The following is a 12370-nucleotide window of genomic DNA, read 5'->3' as shown; positions in this document are numbered from 1 at the left end:
ATCACTCGGTAGTGGGAGCAGTAAGCTTTCGACCTTTACTACGTGTACCTGTAAAAGGGACCCTGGTTGAATTTGAACGCCTCCCCTAGTTAAATTTGGGATAAAAAAAGAGGTTGGCCTTTTCTACTTTCCCTCAACATTGTGCGCGGAGTCAAATGCCGCCAGTGGTCGACCATGCGGTGAAAATGCGTGCAGTGAATTCGCCGCTTTTGCCAGATGCTTCAATCGTGCTGCGGGAGATGATTGTGTTGCATGAGGCGCAGCCGTAGAAGACATTTCTTGTGATCAAGGTAAAGTTGTGGTAGATGAGAGCGGCGAGCAGACCGGAAAGGCACACATCTGCGACTTCATTTGCAAGCTGTGCAAGTGTGTCTAGATAATTAACCTTACTGATTCCCTTCCAGATGTAGACCTGCATGCTTTGACGCAAATCATTTGAATCAAAGGGATGTGAAGATGAAAATGCCTACTTTTTTATTTCTGAATGTGAATATACCCCTTCAAGCGGTTGGAATAGTTGAGTATATGCGGTAAATAGGCTATCCAACCATCTTGCGAATAGTGAATGAGTATTGAGTAGGGAAATTTGATTGCGGCTACTTACCCAGGGGTCCTAAAATCCGTGCTCACTAAAGTCCTCCTTCGCGTGACTTCTCTCTCCCCATGCAATTGCTTTTGATGAAGGATTCCACACGATTGGTTTGAAAAATATCCGAGCTGAACAGTGCTTGGTATTCATGCTATTGTAGCAACCAGGACACCACCGTCAGATCGTATATTGAAACCCAGAATGAGTAAGAAACCGGACGGAGACAAAAAAGAGAACCAATTTAGATAACCCATGTGTATTCTGAATCAGCACACGTCACCGTACACGAGCGTGAACCACCCCATAGAAGGCACGTAATGGTTAATCAGTGGGAGGTGGTCACCTCAAAAACCAACACGTGAGGGGATATGACTACGCTGCTGGCAAAGCAACTTCATCCTCATTCCCCTAAGCACTTCCACCGGAAGGATCAGTTGCATCCATCTACAAGAAGAAATATTATTTAGACATCGGCTCACGTTTTACAGATGCTTAAGTGCTTCCTGGAACATCTTCCTTTCCCGCAGGAGAGCATCTAGGATCGCATCTTGCCACAAATTCAACTTTGGAAATGTCTTCAAATGTTTGGCATTAACAGAAAGCGCGTCTTGGAAACTAAATGATGCCTCTTTGTGATCACGCAAAAGCAGATGGGTCTCGCCTTTCCTGTAAAGACACATCTCATTGCAGGGAATAAGTTGCAGAGCCTCCTTGCACGCTTCGAGGCACCCCTGAGGTTACTTTAACCACTGAAAAGCATTCGCTCTCTTCTGATGGGGACACTTAAAGTTAGTTAAACCAACATATTGCTCCTAGCTACTAGTTACGACTCTGAGGCAGTCGTTAAGAAGATTCAAATACATGTCAGCTGCTACTCGACAGTTTCCCGCTTTCGACTTGGGTTTAATAGAAACACCACTGCAAGCCTCAAGGAACTCGTTTACATTTTGCCCCAAGAACTTCAGAGCTTCTAGTTGTCTAGGAAATAAGAGAGAGTAAAAAACGCACCTCCGCTTTTCATACTAAATGAGCTTCACAAAGTATTACAAAGTGGAACCCTTGGGTACACCTCATTTAACGGATTCGTGTGGCGAAAATGTCATGGGTTTGCAAATCCTAGCTTGAGACTCTTCTTCTTTAGTCATGTGGGGCAGAGCACAGGCGAGGCTTTCAAGAAGATCGACTGTCTCGAAATCGCTAATCACGAAACTAACGTCACGATCGTCGATCATCTCCCCACCGCAATAACCCGAAGCGTGGATATTACGCAACGATTCAAGTCCGAGGGGATATGCACTATGTATGCAAAACGGCTAAGCTAGGTTCACAAACTCGCCCAAATTAGGACTCAAATCCTTGCCTAGAATGATACAATTAGGATAAAGAACCAAATTATACCATAAAAGTCTAGCAATTCAATTTCATATCGACGAGTCTCTCTACCTTTGTACACATATTCTGGAGATACAACTAACTCGCGAAATTCGCCAAGCATCGTAGTGGGTGCTGCGATATTTTATCCTTTGCTTGCAAAACCGAAAAAAATAGGCGGAAACTAAATGTAAACCCGTTTCTGACGTGTACTTGAGGGGCATATTCTGGTCTCGACGAGTTGAATATCTCTCCATGCTTGTACCCTGATCGCCAATAAGACTTGTAAAGTCAACAAAATTAGGATCTGCATCACACATCCTGACACTAGGGACCAGCTCAAATAAGTCTCCTGCGTTTCAAGCTCATTAGCACAACCTTGAAGTGTACGTGTAATACTTGTGTTGTTTTAATTTTTCTTTCAGAGAGGAGGCGGGCATACGAATCGGACCTCGTGACTGAGGAGTCAATGACCTGCAACCCGAGGAGCGGTTACGTGTCCACACCCCCCTAAACTCTGTGCCGGCTTTCCCTATTTGCCTAGGTGCTCTAAGAGTATGAGGATTAGGGGAGCGGAGATCTACCAGCCTCCTCCTACACTGGCACTATAGGTCTGCTCTCAATTGCATTCCTATCCTATTGTCTTTTTTGTTAATTCAAATTCCAGTATTAGTTGCGGGTTTTATTGTCCACTTTTATGCTTACCAACTTTAAAAATTGCTACGTTTGGAGAGGTAGTTGAACCTTATTTAAATTGGTGCTCGCGCCATTTGCTTGCACTTTGTTATGTGTTGGTAGAAAGTAGTATGTTTTATTTTCCCTCACAAAATTCATTTAACCGCAGAAATTAAGGTTGTCAGCCTAACTGTTGCGGTAACGTAGGCTTTAGTCCTGATGTGGCGCTAATACCACAGGAGCGCCAAGTGATGACAGCTTCTGTTAACATGATTTTATTGAACAGATTCACATCACATCTAATGCGTACACCCATGCACTAAACGGTTGTGATGTTTGTCGAGGTTATGTGATATTCACAACTTAACAACTAAAAAATGGCGAGTTCGCTTTTCGCTTTTGCCTCTGTTTCTTGCCTACTTTTTGATCGCCTTGAAGTTGGTTTAAGTGTGACTTACCATCGTTGGTTAATCCTTTGCTCTAATACATACCTGCAGAGTCACCAATGACTTCGCCCCAGTGTATAACCTCATATGCTTTGAAGGCAACCCTTTACACGAAATTGGAGCACTTCTTTTACTGGTTTTTCAATTCTTTATGAGGATTTGATGAGCTGGAGACCGGATTTTACTGGATTCCGTTCACTGATGTTGGACACAGATATTTGTTGTAGTGGAGGTCATGCCATGCCAAGTCGTTTGTAGTTGAGATGCCGAAGGAGCCCTGCAGTGGTAGTGCATCATACCACTCAAGTGGCAGGACATTCCTGGTAGTTAATTCACTGCTTCTGATCATGAGGTGGTATTGGTCAGAATTTCATGAAGTAAAGCTTTATTTCGAGTCCACTGTTTAGTCTTAGTGTACTGCTCATCTAATCTCACCTGATGTCATTTTCCTTACAATTCGTGGCACATAATGTAGCAAATTAGGAATTCCGGGACTTGTCTTATTCTTGGGAAGAAACTGGAAATGCAACAGGCTTCATCCTAGGCTAAACGGAGTAATCAAAGGACGAACCAGTTATTTTTTTTAAAATTGTATTTCATGGAAATATGATAAGGGTGAATCCTTGCAAAATCACTCTTTTGTTAAATGCCCCCAATCGCAGCTACTAGAAGAACATGTCACCTAGTTACCAGCAAAGCATATCATTACTTTTCGATGGAACAGTTTGCATGACCACTCATTCCTGAAGGTCTGTCAAAGATTATGCTATCAGCAGTCCCTTGAATAAGGCTGTTTGCGTAATCTACTTCAATCGTGCTTTTTAAAGAAACGTTTAAAGAAATATTGTCATTAACAGACATTTGTGGAGAGCTTTCTTAGGTCTCTTCCCAGTTTCGCAGTATAGGCAACAGGGATTAAAAAATCATACTGTCATAGACTACTACGCGTAGTCCTCATTCTGTATTGTTTTAAAGAAATACGGATTCTGTTCCCGTACCACTAGCATCTCCATTCAGTGCAAATGACGGAGTATAGGAACCGTAGCCAAGCAATTACTGCTCCAGGAGTGAATTTATGCTCCTCAGTGACATGTCACCTTTTGAAACCTTCGCTTTAGTTTTATTGAATTATGGGAACAGCTAACATCTGTCGAGAAGACTTATGCATTACTGTAGCAATAGATTTTGTGGCGTGGAATATTGTATAAATTCCTTTTTCGATTGTATACTGCGGGTTATAGGCAAATTCGCTTACTTCAGTCGTCTGGTTTGGAAAAACTGGGTCCATCAACACAGGATACAATACACATTAAGTTGTGAAGCTCATGTAAACTGCCCAAGTGGGTAAAGGCAACATTTCCTTGTTATCCCATCTACACATACACGTCACTTACTAGATTCGTGCTGCGAGTGGGAAGATCATCATGCATCTCCTAAGTTGATTATTAAACCGGCAACGCCTGACATCATAATGACGTCCTTTTTTGCCTTGGTTTTTCGATATTTACCGTAAGTGGCTTGATATTTCTTTCCACTTAGCTACCAGCGATTGTCGGTGCCTTTGATGTGTTAATCGGTAATTTTTATGCGTCCGTATAGGCCCATGCCGAGAAGTCTATGGACTACCCGATTTACTTGCAGATGTTTGTCAGCGGTCAGTTTGTGTGTTGTCATCAAAGCTATCCATCATATCACCCTCAGCTGTTGCACTCGCACTCTTTACTTGTTAACAGCGGATAGTGGAGACTGTACTTACCTCTTCGGATCCTCTTCAAGCAGGCGCCTAGTCGTCTCTTTATACGCTTTCGACTACCTCACAAATCATGCGGTTACTTCCACAGCTAAATATTGTTGTTCAATGAAGTACATTTGGCTTGTCAGCCTAAGCATCAGAGCAGCCGCGGGTTACGCCACCATCTTGAAGGAATGGTTTAGCATATACCTTGACCGCAAATATTCATCTGCATTAATAATAGCTGTGTGATAAAACTTATCCAAATGGGTAAATTCCTGCTACGACTGGCTAGGTGCTAACTCTGCCAGTGGCGATTAACTGCAAAAAGCCTAAAATGGATCCTGGATTGATCCAATGAAAATTAGCATTTAAGTTAGAGAAGAAGATCCTTCCAAACACTACGTACATCAAGAATACTGGAGAATGTCTCTTCTCCTACAGAAGGAATCTAGAAGGTAATACCTAGACACATCACTAGGACTCATTAATCCCCAATAATGGGTTGTTTTAGGCACGATTCCATTCTTCTGTCCTTCTTGCCCTCCTCTACCACATGCCCTACTTGAATCCGTTTCCGGTGTCGGTGTGTGGGGCATCTACTTAGACCTGGGCATGCACACCAAATTAACTCTCCTTAGGGTCGGATGACCTACATTTGATCTGTCGTGTATGTGTTTCCATACCCACGATTGTCTGCACACATGCGTAAATAAAAGTATGCATGCGTTTTCGCTTGTCAGGAGGATCCAGAGTGTGGAACCAGAACTCACAACTGTGAGGCACCGCCTAAAACCCTGAATTTTTGCATTGTGTAATCAAGACAAATGACAAGTAACTTTCATGGCTGCCTAAAAAGGCTGAAAGCTGGTGAGTAGAGAGTGCTTAATAGAGCTTATTTAACTGAAGTATTTGCAGCAGCCTGTTTACAAATAGATCTAGCTGGTTCCATTGACGCCTAGTTTAGTAAACTACTTCCATTCGGTGCGTATCTGAATAGCAAGAGGGATGTCTCTTGGATGTGACCTCCACAATCTGAGTGCATTTAATGCGGTGAATTTCCACTCGACATTCCCGAGTGAGACAGAAATAGGTCAAATGAGTTGCCTTGTTATTACATTAAATTGAGTTTACATTCACATTCGCTTTATTTTAACAAGCAAATGATATTTTTTTGGGAAACATTAGTAGAGAATAGTGACTGTTGAGAATGTAAAGGCTTTAACGACAGCATATTGGAGTTCAGATTAAATCACCTTCAGCTCATACGAGCCACTTTTCAAGTTAAAATACGGTGGTCAAGGATTTGTCACATTTCAGCATTAGTATTTTGGCATAAATCTTGGTTGGACTAAGCGTTGTGGAGTCACTTATGATCAGAAAGTGAAGGCTACTAAAGAGGTGCATCTACACTTGGATTGCCTAGGTTCCCTCGTTTAATTTGTTGCCCTGATTTAAGAAATTAGTCCCCTGTATTCCTAGGAGACACCGAATTCAGACGCTATTTCTACTAGTTACATCTACATGGTCTTTTACAAAGCGGTTACTTAGAAACAGGAGACCCACAGTAGACTAGTTAAAACCTTGCCTACACGTTACCACAGTAAATTTGACTCAAAATTCGTAATACGGTGAAGGATGACGGCGTATTACAGAAGGTTCAATCTGCTTTGGAGGAGACAGGAAGTGCCAAATATTTGCGCAACACAACCAGCAAAAATAACATTCCACTACGTCTTCGCCATGAATGGTTGTCACTACTACTACTGCTTCAGCAGCAGTAACTTCACCGCTGTGCTAACCTTCGTCCGATTTCCTGTGAAATGCGACATGTTTCGCCCTGGTTTCAAGTGACTGAGTCACATCTTCCCAATTGGTACATGGGAAAACCACTATCGGCTGGCTTTTTTAGTTGGACATGACAAGTAAACAGGCATCCGGCTAGTTGACTGCAACCGTTCAGCAATTTGCTTCAGTTGCCTCAATTTTATCGCAGGCGAGAAGAATGAACAATTCAAAGTGCATTAACCATCATAGGAAATGGCATCTTTGACCCATACATCAGCCGGTGAATCTACCGACAAGTGAAAACACATTGTCAGCTACACTATCTTATAGTCTTGGTGCTATATGATGGAAACATGGCTTCTATCTGCTCAATCTTAGTACACAATTACTTAAATCTACTTGCGTGCATTGACCCGAAGTTGCGTTAAAGCCCTTGCATACAAAAATTATAGGCAGAAAATATGCAAATGAGATGTTTCATGGGACGTTGACATCAAAGGGGCACTTGATGATTAAAAATGCTGGTGACTTCTCACCTAACTTAGGAAAGAATGCACTTGAATTTGAAGGCAATGGCAACAGCTCATCTACCTTTAAATGACACCAGTTAGAGCCGGATAATCCGACATTACAATGACAGCAGAACTTAGTGGAACCCAGCATTTCGTTTTTACCACATAAGAGGACCCTTAATGAGTGACATTTGATGACATGATTTAGCGCAAATTAATTAGATTGCTTGCACATAATCACTGATACAGCATATCTGGCTTTGTTCAAAAATCTCGGAAAATTGCGTTATCATGAAACACTCTCTGAGTAAGAAGTGAAGCTGATTTCTCTCGCTTTAATGGTTGCTTAAAACATTTCATGTCAACATATTTACAGAATATTCGGTAATGTTCGGAATTGCCACCTTTGGATGCTAATGAAGACCGTTTTTCTTCTCAAGTAGCTCCCTAGTGTTGGTTAAAAGTCAAGTAATCATAAGCAACGCAAATATGCAAAATATTTGTCAAAAGAATTTGACTTTCTTCTCATGATGTTTAATTTAATATGACTTAATGTATCCTAATTCCAAGTGCGATATAGGCGATGTGTCAAGAATGTGTTGCTAACATCTCTTGTTCTAACTTCACCAAAAGTGGTCCAATTTTGGAAATTTACGATTAATCAAAGAAGATTACGGTCTAATTTACACTCTCCAGTCAGATTCCACGAGGATAATTTGAGCACTTATTGTCATTTGTAGTAGGATAGTCCACCTGGTATTCCTAATATCCGCTATCAAGTAGAACATGTTACTATAACTTACAAGCTTAGCAATGGCCTCCACTCAAACGCCTATGTCCTCTTGGTGAAATTTACAGTTTTAGAATTCTGAATCACAATGTCCAAATACCAGCTGCAAACTGGTTTAAGTGCTACAAACAAATAAATTTTCGTAGCTTAGATCTGGGACAATTTTGTTTTATGATTTGCACATTAGCCTCTTCTTATGACTGTTTCAAAAGCCATGCGAGTGTAGAGGTCACTCATTTTCCCGTGAAGTGGCAAAAAGTGAAGCGATTTGACTGGCAAGCTGGCTGTCAGAGTATTGTCTGGCTTTCCTAGGGTACTCTTGACTAAATTTCCCAACTAAGACAAATCATAAAGAAAAGTAGAAAACCAGTCACCATGCCTAGAGGCTCTACTCACATGCGCTGTCATTCAGATGGTAAAAAGTCACTATCTTGACTACTCGAAATCCTTTTGGTGATCACGTCGTAACGGCCCCGTTCCATCAGATTAGAGTAATTGGTAGAGTTTCTTCCATGGGTTCTAATGCAGCGTAGTCTACAATTTGTTGGTACAGTGGTCAGTGGAGAGCTAATGATGTCACCACGGGTCAATCCATCTCACTTAACTGATTTCTCCTTCTACTGGTAATGACTGCAATAACCAGTACTTTGGTGGGATGCAGGAGATTTTAAGGTAGCCGTTAAAGTATTATTGTGGAAACAAAAGGGATTTTACTGGATAGATTATTTAGTTGTAGCTGTTTACTCTATCTCGTTCGCTGGAATGCATGGTACTTATGAAATTATAGTTGGTCATAATCCTTTTAGAAATACAGTAAAGTCTGTCAAAAAGGCAAAAGTATGTAGTTCTGTGGTCTTGGCCTTGATCAAGCTTAGATAAAGGGTGGAGAGGAGTCTCCACTCCCACTGACATTGAATGGCCTTGTAAGAATTTAGGCAATGGCTCTCTGATCCGATCATCAGATTAAAATAAAAGGCATATCCCATTTGGTAATGTATTTATGAGATGGCGCAAAGGCCTTAAGATTTAGCAGTCTGCTGTGCACCCATTGCAAACAGGTACATTCAGCCGTACGCACTCCTGCCAGCAAATGATTTTTTTTTCTATATCACGAAATTCAAACATGACACAGCCAGTTGCCCAACTTTTGCATTAGAAGAACAGTTCCCACTGGTGATTCAGTACTGGGTTTAATGTCAATTAAAAGTTGCCATTGTGTTTTCAGCGGGAGGTATGGATGGGTGGGTCATTTAATGTTCCAGCCTGTACGTCAATTTCTGCTACCTTACATCCACCTCACCTCTCCAATTCTACGACGGAATGAAGCGCGATTAGGTGTGCAGCCAAAAATGTCAGGACTTCATTGCAGCACATGGCAGCAGGAGAAGCTGTTGCCACGATGTCGGCTCCTCTCATTCGGGTCAAACAAATGATGTGAATGAATCCATTTTTCCTAACGCAAATCGCTGAGTACACCCTTCTACACCTGACATCATGTGGTCAAGCCTTCATATCTGAAAGATCAATCAGTTTGTTCGAAATGCGAGCAGTGCAAACTGGTGCGATGAGCGTTGAATGCCTCCTAATGAGGTTTCGACAAAAATTCTGCAAAATTTTGGAGCATAAATAGCAGTAAATTCCCACTACTTATTTGATCTTCTACTTAGCACGGACAGCACTGCACCACCTGCTCTACGCAACTTGTGTCGGCCATACGATTTCGTTAACCCAACATTATAGAAGGGAAAGGGAGAAGAAGGGTTGGTTAGCAGAGACATGGTCGAATAAAATAAGAGGGTCTCCGAAATTAGTATTATATACATTTGAGTGTCTAATAATTGAGAAGTTTCCAGTGACTTCCCCTGCACTTATGCAATTAACTCGGTTATCTGCACCAACTACTAAGAGAGAAGTGGGTGCATCGAATCGTCTCCTTTGTAAAGAAATGACGTGGCAGTCTGGGTAAGTCTTACAAAAACGCCGAGATCGCACTCCCCGACGTAATTAACGAGACTAACATGACTTATTTTTTATTTAAGTTTTTCTTTAAACCTTACATATTCGAATGTTACTTTCAAGTAAAGTTACCTTTGGCGGATGGTTTTAGTGCTGAGCTATGTAATACTTTCCCTATTCCAATGTCGTTAAATTAATTTTATGAAAAATGCTATTAGCATGACAAATGATTAATTCAAACACAAAAAACGACATGGAAAATAAAATGTCACACGTATTGAGTCTTATGTAAATGCTTGAACCAGACAACAATTGTATTGCTAGACCAGCTAAGTAGAGAGGGTATTTTGAACAATCTTCTTTGATCCTATAACGTTTTGTTTAGGTTATCTCTTTTACTAGGACAGTTTTGTTATTTATTCTTAATTTTCGTAAAGAATGCTTCATATTCTTTGCTGTGCAATTGTCCCACCGGCGATGCCTAGAAAGCTCTAATATCCTTCCTTACAACTTGTATTGAAATTGTCATTTCTGTGGCTGGTTTTTGATTATTCTTACAATTTACCTATAATTAAGCATGTCCTTCTATCACCCACCCTCTTCCTTAACGGTTGTCTCGTCAAACACTTGAGTTTCGGATTGTATTTGCATGCTTTGTCGTACGTACAATCAACTTCCCCTTGTTTAATGTGTACTACCTCTACTTAGATGACACCTCATAGATTCCTTCTTAGCAATGCTCTTGCAAGCAACTGATACTTAGCACTACTTTTGCTGTCCAAATTGGGTGTCGGTTTCAGTCATCACTCCAAAGTATATTTTAGTCGAGCATTACTTTATAATAATAAGTAGGCATGGCAAAATGAAAGTGCGAGACCAAACAGCCTTGCCAGTTTATTAACATTGGGTGCTTCGCATTCTGCATTTCGCTTGTAAAATTACGCAGAACTTAGGCCTTAGCTTCAGGCGAAAAAAAAACTTTGGCAATGGATGTGACAGTTGGATTTTAATGGGTCTAAGCAGCAGATGTACTCAGTTGTGTATATTAGGAAATTTGTAAAGACCAAACATATTTGCCGGTATTTTTGTGAGTAGAGTTGATGTTTAATTTGGTGCCAACACCTTTAAATTCTGTGAGGCTTATAATGGATGCTCACCTCACAAATGAACTCAGAGCAGCTTAGAAGACTTTACTGAAAAGTGGTTTGATCTGACCACAGCTATCTCCTAAGTCTTATTATCGAAATGGTGAGACTGGCTCATTTACTGCTCTCAATTTATGTGCTCTTCAACTTTCTCTACGGTTCCCATTAACACTTTGCTGACATCAGTAGTGTAATTGCGTGTCTTGCTTCTTCAATTACCAGCGTCACCATCACGACCATCAACGACCACTTCTGAAATAAATTCCTTTGAGACTAATGAGTGATTTTATTTTTATGCACTTAATGGAAGGTTTTACCGTGTGCCATGGTGACAATAACTGGGAACGAAATTGTATCCCGACTGGAGTGGACAAGCGTGAATCCCATGCCTTTATCCACCATGGCCGTTGATGGAGCAGACGACAGCAAGAAAGCCAATGATGTGAATGGATAAGACTGATTACCAGCAAATGTGGTTAAAATAACAGCTTTATTGTAGGTTTTTGCTTTTCTAGCCTCGCCTAAGCATCTTCCGCCTTCCTCAAGGAAGTGATAAATGCGTCTGACTGGTCACGCTGTTGAACAAGTCATATTAAACTCACGCCTCCACTTTGCTCTTCCGCTTTGTTGTGCTGTGTTGTGGGAGGTGAAATTGTAGACACCTGAGAGAAGGAACTACCACTCTGATACTTTTATCATTGCAATTGGAAACCACATTTACGTCGATTTTTTGCCCTCGCTCCTCTTTACAAAGAGACACCTTTTGCCTGCTATCAGTTCTGTGCGCATAGCTATTGTGGAATGTGGGAGGGTAGATTATGTGTTGATGGTGATGTCATTTTGTCACGTGTGTGTATGCAGATGTGTGGGTCTCCGCTTGTCTGGGATAAAAAAATTAATTGAAATGAATGAATATGATGCTGCTGAACACGAGATTATGAGGTGGTTAGTTATTTAGAGCCTAAAAGGGAATGGCGAGGCAAAACCAATTTTGCAAGCAACTCTCCTCCCCTCCTCCACTTTCCACTTTGTGCATTCCCAGTATTTGACTGCAGACCAACAAAGCGAACCCTTTCCACCTGATTCCGGATTCATAAACTCAGTTCAATTTCACCTGTTAAATCCTGCAGAATCGGCAAAATGACAGCATTATTTAGTACGATGAAAAGATGAAGATCGCCAAGATGGCTAGAAGCTGCACGATGCAGGTCAAAAATGCCAACTTTAATTCCGCGCTAAGGCTAGAAAGCATCGCCCCGCCTGCATTTTTATGCATACATTTGCCTTTAAATCAAAACACATTTTGCTTACTCAAAGAGTATAAAACTAAACGGGAAGAATTTGTACTAATTTGTTCGGTCTGTCA

At 41.2% G+C, this 12370-nt stretch overlaps 1 protein-coding gene across 1 annotated transcript; it reads right to left on the bottom strand. All coding sequences in view use genetic code 11, as the record gives it.

Annotated features, from left to right (window-relative positions):
- Positions 1-1071: 1071 nt before the first annotated feature.
- EGR_07026 (hypothetical protein) lies at positions 1072-2280 on the bottom strand (the record flags this gene model as incomplete). Its single annotated transcript, XM_024496275.1, has 3 exons — positions 1072-1307; positions 1988-2095; positions 2157-2280. The coding sequence occupies 3 exons, from the start codon at positions 2278-2280 to the stop codon at positions 1072-1074; spliced, it is 468 nt and encodes a 155-aa protein (XP_024349302.1).
- Between the last annotated feature and the right edge of the window lie 10090 nt (positions 2281-12370).

The sequence above is a fragment of the Echinococcus granulosus genome (genome assembly GCF_000524195.1).
Source record: "Echinococcus granulosus chromosome Unknown EG_S00068, whole genome shotgun sequence".
In the NCBI taxonomy this organism is placed as follows: Eukaryota; Metazoa; Platyhelminthes; class Cestoda; order Cyclophyllidea; family Taeniidae; genus Echinococcus; species Echinococcus granulosus.
The sequence above is the reverse complement of the archived record's forward strand: the minus strand, read 5'-3'. Positions and strand labels throughout refer to the sequence as shown.